The 18,867-nt window shown below is 46.9% G+C and overlaps 2 protein-coding genes across 7 annotated transcripts in view; one reads left to right on the top strand and one right to left on the bottom strand.

Annotated features, from left to right (window-relative positions):
* The first annotated feature begins 127 nt into the window (after positions 1 to 127).
* kctd10 (potassium channel tetramerization domain containing 10) lies at positions 128 to 4,044 on the top strand. 3 transcript variants are annotated; one of them, XR_007962831.1, is made up of 8 exons: positions 129 to 263; positions 1,087 to 1,300; positions 1,612 to 1,781; positions 1,961 to 2,047; positions 2,126 to 2,178; positions 2,291 to 2,486; positions 3,037 to 3,790; positions 3,834 to 4,044. XR_007962831.1 is itself a non-coding variant. In XM_052068792.1 (7 exons), exons 1-7 carry the CDS (start codon positions 261 to 263, stop codon positions 3,253 to 3,255), a joined length of 942 nt encoding a protein of 313 aa, XP_051924752.1. In that variant the 5' UTR covers positions 129 to 260; the 3' UTR covers positions 3,256 to 4,044. The 3 variants fall into 3 exon arrangements, 2 of the variants coding, with proteins under 2 accessions (XP_051924753.1, XP_051924752.1); XM_052068792.1 differs by having other exon boundaries at positions 3,037 to 4,044; XM_052068793.1 differs by lacking the exon at positions 2,291 to 2,486 and having other exon boundaries at positions 128 to 263; positions 3,037 to 4,044.
* Positions 4,045 to 18,867, bottom strand: part of myo1ha (myosin IHa) — a 25,715-nt gene continuing 10,892 nt past the window's right edge. For 2 of the 4 annotated variants that reach the window (XM_052068783.1, XM_052068781.1), the window contains exons 2-32: positions 17,239 to 17,373; positions 17,050 to 17,165; positions 16,775 to 16,973; positions 16,607 to 16,687; positions 16,319 to 16,498; positions 16,152 to 16,250; positions 15,963 to 16,079; positions 15,807 to 15,878; positions 15,620 to 15,739; positions 15,475 to 15,542; positions 14,922 to 15,027; positions 14,755 to 14,835; positions 14,581 to 14,672; positions 14,351 to 14,445; positions 14,214 to 14,260; positions 8,642 to 8,722; positions 8,378 to 8,483; positions 8,179 to 8,296; positions 7,975 to 8,088; positions 6,790 to 6,866; positions 6,640 to 6,708; positions 6,478 to 6,562; positions 6,230 to 6,392; positions 6,067 to 6,150; positions 5,883 to 5,976; positions 5,500 to 5,555; positions 5,272 to 5,407; positions 5,118 to 5,188; positions 4,903 to 5,000; positions 4,706 to 4,805; positions 4,045 to 4,600 (exon numbers count right to left, since the gene is read on the bottom strand). In XM_052068783.1, the coding sequence (XP_051924743.1) occupies positions 4,574 to 4,600; positions 4,706 to 4,805; positions 4,903 to 5,000; positions 5,118 to 5,188; positions 5,272 to 5,407; positions 5,500 to 5,555; positions 5,883 to 5,976; positions 6,067 to 6,150; positions 6,230 to 6,392; positions 6,478 to 6,562; positions 6,640 to 6,708; positions 6,790 to 6,866; positions 7,975 to 8,088; positions 8,179 to 8,296; positions 8,378 to 8,483; positions 8,642 to 8,722; positions 14,214 to 14,260; positions 14,351 to 14,445; positions 14,581 to 14,672; positions 14,755 to 14,835; positions 14,922 to 15,027; positions 15,475 to 15,542; positions 15,620 to 15,739; positions 15,807 to 15,878; positions 15,963 to 16,079; positions 16,152 to 16,250; positions 16,319 to 16,498; positions 16,607 to 16,687; positions 16,775 to 16,973; positions 17,050 to 17,165; positions 17,239 to 17,367 (3,081 nt within the window). In that variant the 5' untranslated portion in view covers positions 17,368 to 17,373 and the 3' untranslated portion in view covers positions 4,045 to 4,573. Of the gene's footprint in view, positions 4,601 to 4,705; positions 4,806 to 4,902; positions 5,001 to 5,117; positions 5,189 to 5,259; positions 5,408 to 5,499; positions 5,556 to 5,882; positions 5,977 to 6,066; positions 6,151 to 6,229; positions 6,393 to 6,477; positions 6,563 to 6,639; positions 6,709 to 6,789; positions 6,867 to 7,974; positions 8,089 to 8,178; positions 8,297 to 8,377; positions 8,484 to 8,641; positions 8,723 to 14,213; positions 14,261 to 14,350; positions 14,446 to 14,580; positions 14,673 to 14,754; positions 14,836 to 14,921; positions 15,028 to 15,474; positions 15,543 to 15,619; positions 15,740 to 15,806; positions 15,879 to 15,962; positions 16,080 to 16,151; positions 16,251 to 16,318; positions 16,499 to 16,606; positions 16,688 to 16,774; positions 16,974 to 17,049; positions 17,166 to 17,238; positions 17,374 to 18,867 lie in introns of those variants that run through there. The other 2 variants (XR_007962830.1, XM_052068782.1) reach the window with 2 other exon arrangements.

The following is an 18,867-nucleotide window of genomic DNA, read 5'->3' as shown; positions in this document are numbered from 1 at the left end:
CTGAATTATACCTAATAATATTATTTACTGAACCATTATGCGATGATATACAATGCGTGTGTTGCTACTGATGCACACTTGTCCTGGTTATAAATCTAATTGTTTACTACGTTAAAACCCAAAATAATGTAACTGTGCCTTTAAGGAAGGGAAACGGAATGTTGACGTCATTTTCAACTGCGCAGCTTTGGACCGGAAAAGGGTGGGTGTACGCTGACGTAGGTTAGCAAGCTACATTTACCAAGTCTGCCTTGGCTTCTATGGTAAGTATGATGCTCTTTTTCATTTTAAATCTCACAACGCCACCACTCGGTTTATGTATAGAACGCTGAATCAATTCCGATTGCCATTATGTTATTGTATTCTTGATTGATGACAGAAATATCATTTAAATATCAAGGAGCTAGCGCGTTAGCCTTTCCTTCCTCAATCAAATTACTTAGTTTTTCAATTGGTGGACAGTAAGGAGATGGCCAACCAAGGCGGTCATTCTGTTTTCTAAAAACAATAGACATTTAATGTGTGAAGTGGTCTTCAATTGCCCGTATTTCCCCATTCGGCGCTATGTATTTTTAGTCGAAACTCAGACTAACCTGAAAGGGGAAAGGAAAAGCGTAGACCAGTAGTCGCCAAACCTAATTAAGAAATGGGCCGGTCCTAACTTTATTTTACTGTTCACAGCAAATAAACCACAAATCTATAACTCAACGTTAAATGTGTGTGGTGACATGTACTTTTATTTCGAGTTGAATTCTGTATCAAACGCGTTCAGAAATGTCGTACCTTCAAAGTAATAAATACAACTGTAGTTACAATACTTACTCTAACTATCCACAAAGAAAGGGAATGCTCAATAATAATTTAATTCTAACACATATATTTGTGTGTTGTTTGAAAATGTGAGAAAGAAAAACTGACACTGTTGCTCATTCTAACATGTCCTTTATTTCTGTTCATAATACATTTGTCATAGCTATTGACATCATACAAATGAAACGAATATCCCAATTATCACCATTTCGTTAACAGTGAAACAGTATTGAAAGGGCAATACAAGCACAATTGCTCTGTCGTGTTGTGTTTCAGGAAGAGATGTCAGGAGAGAGTGCCGTGAGCCCACCAGTGCCGGCAGCTACAACCCGGACCACATCGTTTAAAGGTTCCAGCCCCAGCTCAAAATATGTGAAGTTAAATGTGGGTGGGGCCCTCTACTACACAACAATGCAGACTCTGACCAAGCAAGACACCATGCTGAAAGCCATGTTCAGTGGCAGGATGGAGGTCCTCACTGACAGTGAAGGTGAGCTGCTCAAAAAATGCATACCTACAAGTGGATCTCAATAAAATAGAATGGTGCCCATTCAATATCGAAAAGTTAATTTACATCAAATAATCATAAACAAAAAGCATTTGTTTGGGCTCTCATGTAAGAGGAAATCTAAATACAATGAGATCCCCAACGTCGGATGCAATCTGTTCTGGGATGCTGGCTGACAAAGAGAGTCAATCATAGAGTGTTAATTGAAGGACAATGTTTGCTAAAGGTGCTGAGCAATGTTTCAGTCCAATCAACAATTGACTTTGCAAAACGCTCTTTTGTTTCTTGTCAAGGTTGGATTTTGATTGATCGCTGTGGCAAACATTTCGGAACGATCTTGAACTACCTGAGAGATGGAGCAGTTCCGCTGCCAGACAGCCGGCGGGAAACCGAGGAGCTGCTTGCAGAAGCCAAGTATTATCTTGTCCAAGGCCTTGCCGATGAATGCACGGCTGCCTTGCAGGTACTTCCTATCATTATGAACTCTACAGATGCCAGCACACATTGTCCCCACACCCAATCGTTTTATAGTGACTCTTTTATCTGAAATGAGATTCGCTTCTATGGTTTACATATTTTCTCATCTGTTTCACCAGATGGCGCTCTTAACTTGTTCATGTTGTGTTCTCCCTTGTCCTTCAGAACAAAGAAACATATGAGCCTCTATGTAAAGTGCCTCTCATGACATCATCCAAGGAGGAGCAGAAGCTTATTGCCACTTCAAATAAGGTATCTAGCATCATGGTATTCCAAACCAAGACCGTTTTGTCAGTTGCTTGAAAAACACATTTATTGTGTCTTCCCCAGCCTACTGTCAAACTGCTGTATAACAGAAGCAATAACAAATATTCCTACACCAGGTGAGTCTCCAATCCGAAGCGCTTGGCACTTCTTAAGGAGAGCGTTTCATGATTCAAACTGGATGTACATTATGAGCGTGCTCGTTTAAAAAAAAAAAAATGTCCCCCTCAGCAATTCTGACGACAACATGCTGAAAAATATCGAGCTGTTTGACAAGCTGTCGCTGCGGTTCAATGGCCGTGTACTCTTCATCAAAGATGTGATCGGGGATGAGATCTGCTGCTGGTCCTTCTACGGGCAGGGCCGCAAAATAGCTGAAGTGTGCTGCACCTCCATTGTTTATGCCACCGAAAAGAAGCAGACAAAGGTGATCAAAATGACTTTGCACCCCTATCGACCCTTTTCACCATGGTGTCACATGTCATTTGAGCAAAGCGGAGCAATCGAGAAGTTAGGCTAAAATGGCTTGGTTGATGACTTAAGCTACTGTTGTATTTTGAGTATGATATGTCAGTTCAAAAGATGTTACGTGAGGTACGCTGCATGCAAAAGAACACTGGTCGGAAATGTACATTTCAATGGGTAAGTTGATTCAAAAATAGATGTGAAAGTTTACACAAATATGATTATTGATGAATTGGCTAATTAATTGACTTCTGTTGCTTGGATAAATGGCATAGACATACTTTCTTGAATGCGGAATGGATAGCATTCTATGTAGCTGATGTTAGCTGGCAAGCTAGCCCTTATTGTTTGAAATATTGCCATCTGACCAACCATTTTATAGATACCTGGGACAAACTGTCTTCCATAAACCCCATGGTGGAGGTCGAGTTCAAAGTCTGTCTTTTTAAAACTGGCTTCTCCACTTCCAAATGTCTGCTCTCGCTAATTTTTTATGAACGTTTGCATGCCAGGTGGAGTTCCCTGAAGCTCGCATCTATGAGGAGACCCTCAATATCCTTCTATACGAATCCCACGATGGGAGGGGGCCAGACAACGCTCTGCTGGAGGCAACAGGGGGCGCTGCCGGACGATCCCACCATCTGGACGAAGATGATGAGCGAGAACGAATTGAGCGAGTTCGTCGGATCCATATCAAACGACCCGACGACCGCACACACCATCACCAGTGACCTCCCACCCGTCTTAACTGAGGCCTTGTACCGCACCCGTGCCTTACACCTTCCCTCAACAGCACATTCATTACCAGGAGACTGTATTCGTGTGTAGCTGTGCAGTTATGCCCACTGTGTCGCCTTTGTCGTGGTCTGACTGACTGGCTGACTGCAGGAGTTCATATTCATCGTTAGTAGTTCACAGTAGTTTCATCTAATGTTGTGTGTTGTTTGTGTATTTGTCACAAGTGGTCCTAAGGAGATCAAGAATTATGATGTAAGCAGCTACAAATGTATTGCGTAATCTTTTCTCTCCCTGTGGCTTTAAGTGCTTCACTGATTAGTCGGTGAATGACCCAAATGGTGATCACGAAAAGGCCACAAGATGGCACTGTTTTTTTCTTACTTTTTTTTTTTGGTATTGGTTTGTATGTTTGAATACACACAGGTGGATAAAATCTTTCCACCATATTTAGTTTGAACACCTTGTCAATTTCTGTCTACATCATAAAATTCTCATTTTATATTGTGGCAACATGAGTCCTCACCTCAGGTGTTCTATGGACTTCGTGATGGATGGATGGATGGATGCTGAGGTTGGAGTGAATGAGTGCAATCAGAGGAGGAACGGAGTCCTGCGGACATGCTTTTTAACAAGAACAGAAATTACATTAGTCACTCATCACAGAAAGTTCGGTTTTGCACAGTTATAAATTGATGTGTAACAATCACTCGTAGATTTATTGTACAGAAGTGAACATATACGTTTTATATTTATACATCTCAAATAAATTTCTACAAATGAAATAGTTGCATCCATTTTTATTTTGCATTCTCTAACTGCTAGGAAATATACAAAGCTTCTAATGTACACAATAAGACACAAGCACAATGTCATGAAGTCGATGCAAAAGCTTAAAATTCTGCCTTGACAAAGAGAACGCTGTGTTTTTAATTTCTGCAATATGTTCATATTTGAATCGTGATTGTAGTGGCGCTACATTACACTGACCTTATTTAGCGACATGGCAAAATATTCAAGACCCTTACAATGCAAGTACAACCATAAATTATTATGTTAATACGTCATGTAATAATAGATTGCACACATAGCTGATGCACGTGAATGGGTTAAAAAAAGCAGTAATAGATTATTAAAGTATCTGATGTACAAATGTAAAATAAAGCAGTGAGGTGATATTTCATCAAATAGGCGCATCCTAAAGTGCATAAAACTCCGAGGTCAGACGTGTCTCCTGTGGCCATGATGATCCAGCTTTTGGGGTCTCTAATGAAATATGCAGGGGCCTCTTGTGTGTCTCGTCTGCCCCTCAAGTTACCTCGGCCTGGCCCGAGTGGCAACCTGAAAGGACAAATGGTGCTGATTCCAGCAAGTACTTCCCCTGCCTAAAACTCAAAAGCCTTGCCATATATGGTGCAAAAGGTTGTGATGACAATGTGAACGCACCACCATGAGGTGTCCGTTCTTGGCCTTGAACACGTTCGGCTCCGGGCCGGTGCTGAATTCTATTGCGCTCTCTCTTCCAGCCTGGATTTCTATCTTGATGCTGCACACGGATGCGAACGCAAACACTTTGATCAGCTCACCTGTATCGTATCGACTGTATTGGAATCTACTCTTTATCTTTCCATTTTGTATCTTACCTTCCCTGAGCCACCCTGACCACATTCTGTTTGTTAGCAATGATGCCGAGTTTGGTCACCAGCTCAAACAAGTGGTTGCACTGCAGGACAAGATCTCCCTGAAACACAATGGGCCTCATTTAGCATGTTAGAAGAAGTTGGACAATTTTGATGTGAAGTGTGGTTTATTATCTTTGTAAAAATAGCGTACCATATAAAGCTATGATATTCTGTACCTTTTCTTTGGGGTCCTCACACGCCACGTGTAACACAATGATACTGTCTGTCAAATTACTGACAGAAATCCCTACAATGGGAGATGGTCCATAAACTTAAAGAGTTGAACAGGAAAATTGCAATGGAAGGTGTGTAGGTGACAACAATGACGACCTTTGAGAGCGGTGTACAAAATCCTCTGTTTGATCCTCGTGTCCTCTACCATGTAGGCCGCCGCCTGGGTGCAGATGAGCTGTCGCGGCCTCGTTTTGAAACCGTTCCTGTCATATTTAATCATTGGGACGCTGTACTGCACACAAATAAATCCCGTCACAGGAGAATGGATTTGATTATAGACAATCAGCAGAAAAAAATAACATCAGCTCTTCTTTTTTTTTTTACCTTGATGTGCTCATTGCGAATCATTTGAAGGACCCTTGCATTGATGTCTCCCTCACCTAAAGTGATAAGACAGAAGGAAAATATAAACATAGAATATCAAATAGAATGCTGTAGGGCTTAACTTTGGCTACACAGATTTCTGATGTTGTCGATGTTCTGTGAAGCGCTTTGTTACAGCTGCACCGGTTGGGAAACCACCATTTAAATATACACAAACATTCTTGTTGGGTTCATTGAAAACTCTCAATCAGGGCTCACATTTTTTTGGGTACTTAATGTGAAGGGCTACCAGTTTGATCCACACATAACAAATAATTGTTTTCACGAGTTCCATGATAGCAGTGCTTGCCTGATTATTTTAACAATAAAGGTCTCTCACTCACTGATTCTGGTTTCCGCAAAAGATTGAGCAACACTTTGCGGATAACTTTCCTTTTTCCCCTTGAACATGGAGCTGGCAATGAACTTAATTTCAAGCTAAAAAAAAAAAACAGGAAATTGTAATAACTGAATAATAATAATGATGATAATAAAGAAACAGAAGTTGTATTTAACTTTGCATGCTACCTGTGTTTTTCTCTGGGGTGTGATCCCTCTTACGTATTTTCTCACCATGAGGCGGTAGTGCAGTTTACGAAGTATTTCTGATGTCTTAAATGAGAAGAACATACAAAGGTTGACTGGCGTATAACATGTATTCAATTTTTGCGTCAATCTTGTTTCTGTTTACCTCGACTAGCACTTGTGGTGGAGAGAGCCACGTGGTTTTATCCAAAACTGTCTTTGGCAAGTTTTCTTTGAGCCTGTTCAGGTAATTCTGCCTCACAAAGGCCAAATACTCAGAGTTATCTGTCACTTTTGCTTGCCCTCTGGTCATATAACCTTTGATAAACCTATAAAATAAAATGGCGTATCGAAAAATGTTTTACAATTCTCTTGCAATGAGATGAGTGTGACATTCTCAGCTTGTTTTCTTACTGTTTAATGACTTTCACAGCCCATGCTCTCCTGTCTCTCTCCTTCCTTGCCTGCACTCCTCTCCAGCAAGTCTCAATCTTCGTTGCTGTGGGCATAAAAAAAAGTGGAATAATTTACATGCGCCAAATCACACATTACTTCAGGTAAGTGTCAAGCATGTACCAGCTTCCTTCTGTTTTCGGAACTCGCCCTTTGCCCTGTAGCCTTTGTATTTGGCCTGGAGTCTGGTTGCTGAATCGGAAAGAAACATTCATTGAATGTGCAAATTGCTTAAGCCTTGATTATGATGTACATAATTGGATTTGCTCTCACCCAATTGATGTTTGCATTTTTCAAAAGCATCCTCTGTGGCATACAGGGTTCTTGGATGGCGTATGAATATTTTGGTTCTAATGAAATCAAAAAATCGTGAAACACATTCACCTTGAATTTCAACTCTCAAGGTATAGTCGGGTAAATTAGAATCAAACATATAGGCCTGGGTGTCTTGAAAGGCGCTTATAAATAAAATGTATTATTATTATTATTATTTTTCTCTGCATGGCTCTGTGCAGAGGGTTACACTCGATGTTGGTATTTTCTCATAGGAGAGCAGGCCAGTGAATCTGTGAGTGGGATGGCTACACGGCTGTGTGAGTGGTCACAGCTGAGGGCGATCATGGCCGATAAAAGCAGCTCGTTTCATTCCTGTTAAATGTTGCGCGCCAGTAGTGCATCTGCAACATGGTGTGGGCACCTGGAGTGTGAGCCCCCATTGCTGTTCTGTCAAGCGTAATAATAATAATAATAATAATAATAATAATAATAAAATAATAATGGTCTGTATAAAAAAAAAGATTGAACAGAGTAGCTAAAAACATTTTCTAGTTCAGTTTTGGTTGTAGAATCAAAATATCTCATTACTTTCTCCTTTATATGGTCCCATTTTTGAGTGAGGTGAAAACTCCTCTTGTGGTCAGTATCTTCTATAAATCCCATAGCAGTCCAGATATTGTTCTTGGAAACTAGCTTAAAAGTTACTAGTGCGCAGGGTTCCCTTTAAGCAACGTTGGCTGGGCCAGCACGCTACCTAGTAGCCTAGCTAAATGGTCCAAAAAAAAGAATAGCACATAGTGTGTAACAGAAAAATTGGAGAATGGGGCACAATGAATGGTCCCACAATCCTTTGTGTGAAATAATGAGCTAGAAAAAAATCGGAATTGAGGATTGTAGATGACATGCAGTATTCCAAGATCACAAAGCAAGGATAAGTGTGGCAAAAAAAACGAAAGAGCCACTCAGGAAGCATTTGACATCATTTATGGGGATGATGGCCAACAATAGAGTCCGGCATTGAACTCGAATGAGAATCTTTGGGATGTACTCGATATGACTTCACACAGTGTTCCCACTATATGTAACTATGGACAAAAATAAATGCTGACACTGCCAACATATTCCATAATCAAAGTTGAACTTGGGCCAACAAATGACATTAAGTGAAGATATTTTTCTGACCTTCCCATTTTGTACTCATTTGGAAAATAGCCCAGATGTTGAACCAGCACCAACACGCCATCAGCAGGTTCTCCTCTCCAATGTGGCCAAGTGGCTGGACACAAAGCTTTATATCTGTTCAGTGTATCATAAATTTGCATCAGCATCATGTACGCGATACAAGGGATCAAAGTCGCCATTGGCACGATGTCCAAATCTTCATACCGCTGTAAAAAGACGTCATACTTCCGCCTGTAAGCGAAACCAGCACGTCTGACTCTCAGGTGCTGCATCAGGCCCAAATATTTGATCTGATGTCTGATAAGAGCTTCATCAAACTGTCCTGGGTTAGCGAAGGAGGTTAAGTGAAAAATTCATTTTGCATCTCCTTTTAAAAAACAAAAAAAGCTTTTCATAAAAGTACCTGACTTCCTGGACTCATTGGATTTCAGGCAACGTATATACCAGGCGTCTTTGGCCACGAGGATCTCTGTCAGCTTCAGCAGGCTGCTCTTAAACTGGGTGGCCACCTAAATACAGAATGCGGCTTATAATGCCGAGCCAACAGTTTGTCTGTCAGGTGCACATGGCTTGAAGATGAGATGTCACACTGTCACCGGCAGTAGTTGCTGGGCGTTATCTTACTTGGCAAACACTGTTTTTGACAGTGTTGTGATAGGGAACTTACAGTTTCTGGTCTTCGCTTGCTGTCTGTGTCCGTGGAAGTGAAGCATTGCCTAACGATACTGTTTTTGGATTGCCATATCAGCTGGGAGAAGGTGGGAGAACACACACGGGAAAAAAAAATGCACCGGGTGATTGACATGCCTAACTGGATCATTTTGTCACGTCGCGTGCTCGCCAGCAGGTGGCGGGTTCTCCCGCCACCTGTTCGGCACACCTGCCCGTTATTTCGGGCTGATTACGTGCCTTTATTAGGCGACTCCGGCAGTCATCTCACTGCCGGAGAATTCCTTACCGTGCCATTGCTCTCGATTTGCTATTCTCGTCGTTCGACTATTTCTCGCTGCCCTATTGCCTTACGGCCTCAATCATTCGCGTACTTCTTATAGTGATCAGATTGTTATCTCGGTTGTTCCTCGCCCTTTATCGTTTCGCGAGCGTTTTCAGTTGTCTTCCTTATTTTTTCCTGGTCCTTATTTGACCAGCGTTTTCTGTTACCGTTTTCCCTGTTCGGGCTCCTTTTGTTCTTTATTAAAAACCCCTTTGTTCTCACAAGATCTTTTCGTTGTCTGCTTCTCCGGGGATCCACCTCTTTTTTTTCTGTTGTGCACGAGGCGATTCCTCATCGCCTCGGGCTCAACGTGACAGAATTCTCCGGCCACCATGGATCCCGCAGACGCCGAAAAGATCTTGTCCGCTCTTGCTCGACAAGAGCGGCAAATGAGTCAGCACCGCCAAGCCCTTACGGAACTCAACGGCGCGGTCTCCATGCTGGCTCATCGGTTCGATGATCTCGAACCTCGCCTTATTCGGGTGGAGGAACGAAGACCACCTTCCGGGCTTCGTCCTACCACCCCGGAGGCTCCCTCCTCGTGCCCTACTATGTCGAGGGAGCCCTCGCTTCCACACCCCCCTCGCTACGGGGGTGAACACGGGCAGTGTGGACACTTCCTACACAATTGCTCGCTAATATTTGACCAACAGCCGTCCGCCTACGCTACTGACGCCGCCAAGGTGGCCTATATCATGAGTCTCTTGACAGGTCCGGCGGCATCGTGGGCAATCGCGACCAGCGACGCAAAACCAAATCTCCGCACCTCCTATTCTGACTTCGTGGCAGCCTTCCGTCGGGTGTTCCACCATCCCGTGCGGGGCAGAGAGGCGGAGGCGCGGCTGCTCGCCCTGCAGCAGGGCAGGCGTTCGGTCGCTGACTACTCCATCGAGTTCCGGATCCTGGCCGCGCAGAGCGGGTACGACGATCGGGCCCTGTGTGGACTGTTTCGCCGGGGTCTCAACACTCGGCTCAAGGACGAGCTGGCTCCTCGCGATCACAGCACGGACTTGGAGGAGCTGATCGACCTCTCCCTCCTTATGGACAATCGCCTGAGGGAACGGGGTCGGGAGCGAGGAGGTGATCGGTACCCGTCTCGACGTCTCCCGTACCGTGAGGAATATCGGGGGCACGGCGAGCACTCCCGGGGCCGGGAGACAGCATCCGCGGAGGAGCCGATGCAGTTGGGCGGCAAAGACGGTGGCGCGGAGGAAGGAAGGCGCCGTCGCCGGGACCATGCTACACCTGACGGCGCACAACCACCCTCCCGCGCCACAACCAGCTATCCGGGATCGTCTTTCCACGCTCCTCCCGATTACTGTGAGTCACGACCTCGCGCGTCACCCTCCGAGTCTAGGCGAGTCGATAAGCGACCAGGACACCCTAATAGACTCGAGCTCGAGGCGGAGGTATTCGGCGAGTCCCGGTCAAGACGGGTTCGGGCCCTGGTGGATTCGGGAGCAGATGATTGTTTAATGGACACTAATCTCGCGTCCGAACTGGGGTGCTTTTTAGAGGAGTTGGTCGTGGCGAAGCGGGTGCGTGATCTGGATGGGCGCCTCCTGGCGGTGGTAACGCATCGAACGGAGCCGTTAAAGCTTTCACTATCCGGTAATCATATTGAGCATCGTCGTTTTTATGTTATGCGGTCCCGGAACGCCCCGATCATCCTCGGTTTACCCTGGCTCCAGACGCATAACCCGGTGATCTCATGGGCGCGCCCCGCTATCGATAGCTGGAGCCCTTATTGTTACCAGCACTGCCTGCAGTCAGCCGTCGGGAGGCACGAACGCGTCACGCCCCCCGAGGAGATCTGCCTTGACGGAGTGCCGGAGTGCTATCGGGACCTTGGGGAGGTCTTTAGCGAGGATCGCGCGCGCTCCTTGCCCCCACACCGCCCCTACGATTGCGCGATAGACCTGCAGGCGGGCGCTCCGTTGCCAACCTCGCGTCTGTATCAGGTATCCCATCCCGAGCGTGAGGCGTTAACGGAGTATATTAACAGCTCGCTCGCTGCAGGTCTCATCAGACCATCACGCTCACCGTTAGGGGCGGGTTTCTTCTTCGTAGGGAAGAAGGATAAGTCCCTACGACCCTGCGTAGACTATCGTGGACTAAATGAAATTACAATTAAAAATAGATACCCGCTACCCTTGTTGGACTCCGCCTTCGCCCCATTGCAATCAGCCACCATATTCTCAAAATTAGACTTACGCAGCGCGTACCACTTGGTTCGCATCCGAGAGGGCGACGAGTGGAAAACCGCGTTTAAGACCCCCCTGGGCCATTTCGAATATCTCGTCATGCCTTTTGGCCTCACAAACGCACCTGCCGTCTTCCAAAACCTCATTAATGACGTGCTCCGGGACATGATCAACATCTTCTGTTTTGTTTATCTTGACGACATTTTAATTTTTTCTCGTTCTCTGCATGAGCACCAGCAACATGTTCGGCTGGTGCTACGTTTGCTCGAGAACCGGCTCTTCGTCAAGGCAGAAAAGTGTGAGTTCCATGTTCCCGTCATCTCCTTCCTGGGGTTCATTATAGAACAGGGCAAGCTACGGGCGGACCCCATTAAGACGCGTGCGGTCACTAACTGGCCGGTCCCGTCCAACCGCAAGGAACTGCAGCGTTTCTTGGGGTTCGCCAACTTCTATAGACGCTTTATCCGGGGTTACAGCCAGATGGCGCTTCCCCTAACCCGCCTTACCTCGGTCAAAATCCCTTTTAAGTGGGACCCTGCCGCGGATGCGGCGTTCGCGCGTCTTAAGGCGGCGTTCACTAGTCCCCCGGTTCTGCAACATCCTGACCCTGACCACCCGTTCGTCGTAGAGGTGGACGCCTCGGATTCAGGGGTGGGTGTGGTGCTGTCCCAACGCTCCCCAGTCGACCAGAAGCTGCACCCCTGCGCCTTCTTCTCCCGCCGACTCAGTGCCGCCGAGTCCAACTACGACGTGGGCAACCGGGAACTGTTGGCTGTGGTAACCGCCTTACAGGAGTGGCGGCACTGGCTCGAGGGGGCTAAGGAACCCTTTACTGTTTACACCGACCATAAGAACCTTGCATATCTCCGCTCCGCAAAAAGACTTAACGCCCGTCAGGCCCGGTGGGCCCTCTTCCTCACCAGGTTCGACTTCGTCCTCACCTACTCCCCCGGGTCTAAGAACACTAAGCCTGACGCCCTTTCCCGGCTCCACGAACCTGCGGGGTGGGACCATTCCCCGGAGACCATCCTCCCGACCCAGTGCATAGTGGGGGCCGTCCAGTGGGAGGTTGAACAGCGGGTCCAGTCCGCCCTGGTGGGGGTGCAGGTGCCGGCAGGGTGCCCAGCGGGGAGGCTGTTCGTGCCTCCTGCCCTTCGTTCAGAGGTCCTGCAGTGGGGTCACGGATCCAAGGTGGCGTGTCATCCCGGGGTGAACCGGACTGTGCAGCTCGTCGCCCAGCGTTTCTGGTGGCCGGAGCTCCGCCACGACGCGACGGAGTTCGTCAAGGCCTGCACCTCCTGCGCCTGCGGCAAGTCGTCACACCAACCTCCGGCAGGACTGCTCCAGCCGCTGCCCATTCCTCCCCGCCCGTGGTCTCACATCGCCGTGGACTTCGTCACGGGCCTACCGCCTTCCCGGGGCCGGACGGTCGTGCTCACGATCGTGGACCGCTTCTCCAAGGCCGCTCACTTTGTGCCCTTGTCCAGGTTGCCGTCGGCGCTGGAGACCGCCAACCTCCTCATCCAGCACGTCTTCCGTCTCCACGGCATTCCGGCGGACATCGTATCGGATCGGGGGCCCCAGTTTGTGTCCCGCGTCTGGAAGCGGTTCTGCCGGTCCCTCGGAGCTACGGCCAGCCTGACCTCGGGATACCACCCTCAGTCCAATGGGCAGGCTGAGCGCGCCAACCAGGATCTGGGGGCGGCCCTCCGCTGTGTTTGTCTCCACCGTCCGGCATCCTGGGCCGACCACCTGCGCTGGGTGGAATACGCCCACAACACTCTCGTCTCCTCCGCTACAGGCAGGTCGCCGTTCATGACGGCCTACGGCTACCAGCCACCGCTGTTCCCGTCCCAGGAGGGGCTGGTGGAGGTCCCTTCCGTGCAGCGCCACCTTAAGCGGGCCCATCACGTGTGGAGGGAGGCCCGGGCTGCGTTGTCCCGCACTGCGTCCCGGAACCGGCGGATCGCTGATCGTCATCGGCGCCCGGCGCCCTCATTTGCGGTGGGAGAGAAGGTGTGGCTGGCTACGAGGGATCTTCGCCTGGCCGGCTCGTCTGCCAAACTGGGGCCCCGATTCGCTGGCCCGTTCGAGGTCGAGGCCGTCATCAGCCCCGTCGCGGTCAGGCTCCGGCTGCCGGCCTCCATGAAGGTCCACCCCGTGTTCCACGTCTCCCTGCTCAAGCCTGTGTCTTCCAGCGCCTTGGCGCCCCCTCCCGCTCCGCCGCCGCCCCCGCGGGTGGTCGACGGGGACCCGGTGTACACGGTTCGTGCCATCCTGGACTCTCGGCGCAGGGGCAAGGGCTTCCAGTACCTGGTCGATTGGGAGGGCTACGGGCCGGAGGAGCGGCAATGGGTGCCTCGCTCCTGGATCCTTGACCCGTCCCTTCTGCGCGACTTCCACACTGCTCATCCGTCCAAACCGGGTAGTCCGCCGGGAGGCGTCCATTGAGGGGGGGGTACTGTCACGTCGCGTGCTCGCCAGCAGGTGGCGGGTTCTCCCGCCACCTGTTCGGCACACCTGCCCGTTATTTCGGGCTGATTACGTGCCTTTATTAGGCGACTCCGGCAGTCATCTCACTGCCGGAGAATTCCTTACCGTGCCATTGCTCTCGATTTGCTATTCTCGTCGTTCGACTATTTCTCGCTGCCCTATTGCCTTACGGCCTCAATCATTCGCGTACTTCTTATAGTGATCAGATTGTTATCTCGGTTGTTCCTCGCCCTTTATCGTTTCGCGAGCGTTTTCAGTTGTCTTCCTTATTTTTTCCTGGTCCTTATTTGACCAGCGTTTTCTGTTACAGTTTTCCCTGTTCGGGCTCCTTTTGTTCTTTATTAAAAACCCCTTTGTTCTCACAAGATCTTTTCGTTGTCTGCTTCTCCGGGGATCCACCTCTTTTTTTTCTGTTGTGCACGAGGCGATTCCTCATCGCCTCGGGCTCAACGTGACACATTTAAATGATCAAACATTTGTATTCAAATTCTAAAAGATAATACGGAGTCATGAGTTTTCAATTATTAAAAAAAAAAAAGAATACTTACATCTTTAATATTTTTATATAGGAGGTCATTATTTTTATCCAGAAAACCTACAAAAGACACCATACCATTTTAGGGACTTTGCTCAACACAATATTTAGCTTTTTGAACGCTAACGTGTCGGTTGCGCTTTACTTTACCCACAACACAATAGGTGACCTCTCCGGCATAATGCAAGAGACGAAAATCTCCTCTCTCCAGCGTCCTACGTGTCTTTTTGTCTGCCAGCTTGTGTCTACACTCCAAGGTGGGAAGAGGATGAGGACAGATGAGGACTTTCTGCCAGTCCACTCATTAGCTTCTCGGCAGCAGATGAAAGTTTAAACCGTAGATTTCAACCAAGTGACATTTCAGCGTGATGTGAACTCACGAGACAAAGTGGGGGTGATTTCCCATTTTTTCCTCCAGTCTCTCCAGGAAAGTGAGATCTGTAGCCTCTCCTGGCCTCAGACACTCCTCATCCTGTAGGTTCAGAATCAGTCGTGCGCAATAATTGTCCCCCCACTGAGGTCAGCATTGTATGTTTATTCGAGCGAACGCATACCAGGACTGATATAATTCCCCTGTGTCTCTCCTCCACGAGGTCGCAGATGATCTTGTTGTTGAAGAACTGCACCGGCTCCCACTGAGGAGAACCACGTGTGAGCGGAACTCTATTCAACAGCAAACCAGCGTTAATGCACGTTTTATTTTGGAGATGAATCGGCGGACCTCAATATCCTCCGCTTGGTATTCCTCCTGCTCCGCCTTGAGCGTGAGCTGGATGAAAAGTTGCTGCAGCTTCTCATTGCAGTAGTTTATGCAGAATTGCTCAAAACTGAAGAGGGGAAAAAACATAAGTAAGAGATCATAGTGGATGATCATGCTTTTGTTTCTCAAAATTGTAAACAGCAAATCGTGCATGAGGTCATCTGTCTCTTCAACAATGATAGCATATATAAGAGATGAAACGTGTATGCGTAATTACCGTAGTCTCATTCTATGTTAGGTGTGTCAATCTTATTTGAGCTCATGGGCCGCAAGTAAGAAAATCGATTCCCCTGTCAATTCATGGTCTGTAATTTAAAAATTCAGATTATTGAACTTTTAAGTAGTATTTCAGTTGGTTTAAGAGTGTTGGGATAACTTTTAATGAGTATTTAGAAATTATAAGGAGATCTAAGAGGGTTGTTTTTTTTTGGCATACACACAAACATAATGACATAGAAAATTTCATGAATAACAGTTCTATTTGTGAGGCATAAGGAAGGCCAAAGTGGCGTACCTGTTAATATTAAAAACCTCAAAACCGTAGATGTCCAAAAGTCCAATGACAGTTTTTCTTGAAGGATCCTGAAAATTAAAATAATAGTGACAGTTATGAAATGTCATCCTGTTTGACAAAGATGTCACGCTTTTCACAAGCTCACAGTGTTCTCCATGGACTCATTTATCCTGTTTACCAGCCAGGTAAAGGTATGTCCATATATGGCCTTGGCCAGGGCATCGCGCACAAAGACGGCGTGATCCACAGTAAACGGACTGAGCACCTTGAGAAAAAGGCAAATATCGTATAACCAGTCAATTTTTAATTACAAAATGGTTTAAGAGTCACACCTGGTCTGTTTTGGCTTCAATCTTCCTGTATGTTAGTCCTTCTTGTAGACTGTGAGCATCAATTCCAAGGAGCTGCAATGATATGACACGAACCACCTGAACCTTTTTTGGTTCTTGTTCTTAAAGACGTTCATGTTTTGTGTGTAGATTTCTTACATTTGAGACCCAGCGCAACTCTGCATTTTTGTCGTTGAGAGTAGCATGACCTCTACCGTCAGGCTCAAACTTAACGTTGCCCAGGTGAAGAACACTCGCGACAATCCCAAACAAGTGCTGCACACAATTTGCAAGGCCATTCAAATGATTTACTTGAAATGAAATCATCAGCGAAAAGTCCTCACTTACGTTAGTGTTGATCGCATCGATGTCAATAACTTGAAGTGCATTTTTGACTGTCTCCCAGTCATTTTTGTCATTGATAGAAGGCACAACGGGGCGCTCTCCCTGTCGGGGAGTGACAATTGGCAACTGTGCAAATAAAATTGACCTCATTGGAGATCACTTGCCCATACTTGTGTTAGGTAGCTGTAATGCTGGCAGTCTCTCTCGAGGCCCAACTGGTGCAGCAGGTCCTCTTCTCCTCCCTCCAGGAGCTGGTAGAAAATGTGAAAGTTTCTCTCCCCGTGGTTCTGATGTACCACCCTTGACTTTTCGAGCAGGTAGTTCAGGATGTGGCCGCCGACAGCATCCCCCTGTTGCACAGGATCCAACGGTTTCAGAAATATCCGTGACCACGCTTGGGACGGGGAGCCCTTAAGAGACATTGCGGGCTTCACTTAACAAAATCGAACTCTTCTTACCTCACCATCAAACTGAATGTCCATATACTTTCCGAACCGACTCGAGTTGTCATTTTTCAGCGTTTTGGCATTCCCAAAAGCCTGCGCAGAGACACAAGTGTATGACTCACGCAAGCCTGACATGTTTTGCGAAGTGTCATCACAGCATAATAGAGCATGAAAGAAGACCTCAAGGACGGGGTTGGACATGAGCATCTTGTCCCTGACAGTGTTGAGCAGAGCGGTGCTTGGACAGCTGACTGCATAATACTGTAGAATCTTTTTAGAGGCTTCCGTCTTCCCTGCTCCGCTCTCTCCCGAGATGAGGATGAAGTGATTGTTGAACTCAGACAGCATGGTGTGGTAGGCGTTGTCGGCCAGAGCATAGCTAAGCACGGGCAGTCATGCACAATGTTAGGTCAAGCTCAAATCACAATGTTATCAACACTCATTTTTTGACTCACATGTGAGGTGGAAGCTCAAAAAAGTTGACCCCCATGTACATATCCATCTGTTTCTTATTGTAGATGTCCAACTCTTTGAAGGGGTTTACAGAGATCAGCAGAGTGCCAATGTAGGTCTGGAACAGTGAGTCAAAGTTGTACAACATTTATGAGTAAAATACACCGACGAGGGTTCGGTATCTCGCTCACATAAATGAGATCCTTGCTGAAACGTTTCTTGAGGTTGTTGAGGAAGGCAGCTTCCGAGGTCTCATCCAGGAGAACAAAGTCTTGAATACCAACCTGGTCCCTCGCATTCAGAGTGCCCTCCATGTCCATCTCCACCTATGCAAAACACATTCAAGCAGCCGGGATTTGTGGAAACGGGTGGAACAATTTGGTGTTTGTCTTTATTATCAAACTGAAATAATCTGATTGCGCCTAGACTGCGCTCAACACTTGACTTCCTGTTCTGTGCGTCCTTTAATGTGTTTTGAAAGAACATTTCCATTTTGAGTAAATGGAACAAAAGTATTTCTATATTTTATTCAGTTTTGTGTATTTTAGAATTTTGAGTAAGCATTTAAAGAGAAAGACCAACTTTTTGTCAAAATACAGAAACATATCGAACATACTAGTTTCATCATTTGCTATTTCGAGCTAAAAACATACTGCACCCATTTACCAAATAAGCTCATCATAATTTCTTTCCTCCAGTAACCACTTTCAGCTTCTATATTTTGCTATTTCGGTAAGAAGTTCGTGTTCAGTTTTGATCCTTCAACGTTTTGGTGCCCCGAGTGCCGCCACTCCTCGCAAAATTTACTTGTCCACTCCAAATCACATGGAAGTTAAAATCCTCAAAACGCTCTGCCACAAGACATACAGCTGCTTTTCTCAAGCGTATCCTAAAACTGCGCATTTAAACGTCACAGAATGTTTCAATGACTTTATGGGGGGGATTGGAGCTGGGAAAAAAACACCCCCCGACCCCAAAAAAAGCACAAACATGGTGCAAGTTAGCTCGATTGAGTGCACAGGTCCAGAGGGCCGATGTGACATTGAGACAACATGGTTTGCGCACATGAGCAGACAGAAGCTATGGTCATCTTGGCCCCCGCCCCGCATGTTTCGCCGGGGCTGATGCACCAAGCAATCACAACACGCTGTTCAAATGGGACTACGGGGAGCCCCCTAAAAAACAGCAGCACATAAGCATAGTGGGAAAAATCCCACCAATCTGTTTTGCATTCTCAGCGCCAACACGAGGACCAAAGGTTTTCCCAGCTTTTGTTGGTTTTGTATTTTCTCCTCCTCTCTTTTGGAAGCAGAAGTCCTTTGATACTCAATTCTCTCTGTAAAAACATTAAAAAAAAGATAATCCATTGGATCTAATTGACACAAAGCCCTTCACTCCCTCCTACCCTACCCTCCATCCTTCGCCTATGGCCCTCATTTCTTCTGAGAAAGGCCAAGTGTTTTTGTCCTGTAAATACCACGAAGCAGAGACAAAAAAGATGTCTTTAAAATGCAGTCTACAATCCATTACACATATTCCCCCTGCATATCCATTCAGTAATTATTCATTAGAAAACATTTAACGTCACAATGAATTTCACACTAGGCAGTCGAAACACAATGGAGGAGATTTGGCCTATTTTGGGACGAGGACTTCGGGAGGACGGGGGTGGGGAGGGTTGGCTGTACAGAGGAAGGGTGAAGGCGAAGGCTGGAGAAAGAGGTGCGGGCGAGGAGGGTGGGGGTGAAGGCTACACTATTTGTCTGATCCGAGAAGCTATGAAACAGGGCCGTCTTGAGACAACGGGGTAGACTAAATAG

The sequence above is a fragment of the Hippocampus zosterae genome, chromosome 6, assembly GCF_025434085.1.
Source record: "Hippocampus zosterae strain Florida chromosome 6, ASM2543408v3, whole genome shotgun sequence".
NCBI lineage: Eukaryota > Metazoa > Chordata > Actinopteri > Syngnathiformes > Syngnathidae > Hippocampus > Hippocampus zosterae.
This window is presented reverse-complemented; position numbering and strand designations above follow the sequence as displayed.

Bases quoted from the DNA above. Each gene is read 5' to 3' on its own strand.
- kctd10 (XM_052068792.1), top strand. The intron at 1,782-1,960 runs GTACTTCCTATC...CTTGTCCTTCAG, and splicing joins AATGCACGGCTGCCTTGCAG to AACAAAGAAACATATGAGCC. The intron at 2,179-2,290 runs GTGAGTCTCCAA...TGTCCCCCTCAG, and splicing joins AACAAATATTCCTACACCAG to CAATTCTGACGACAACATGC.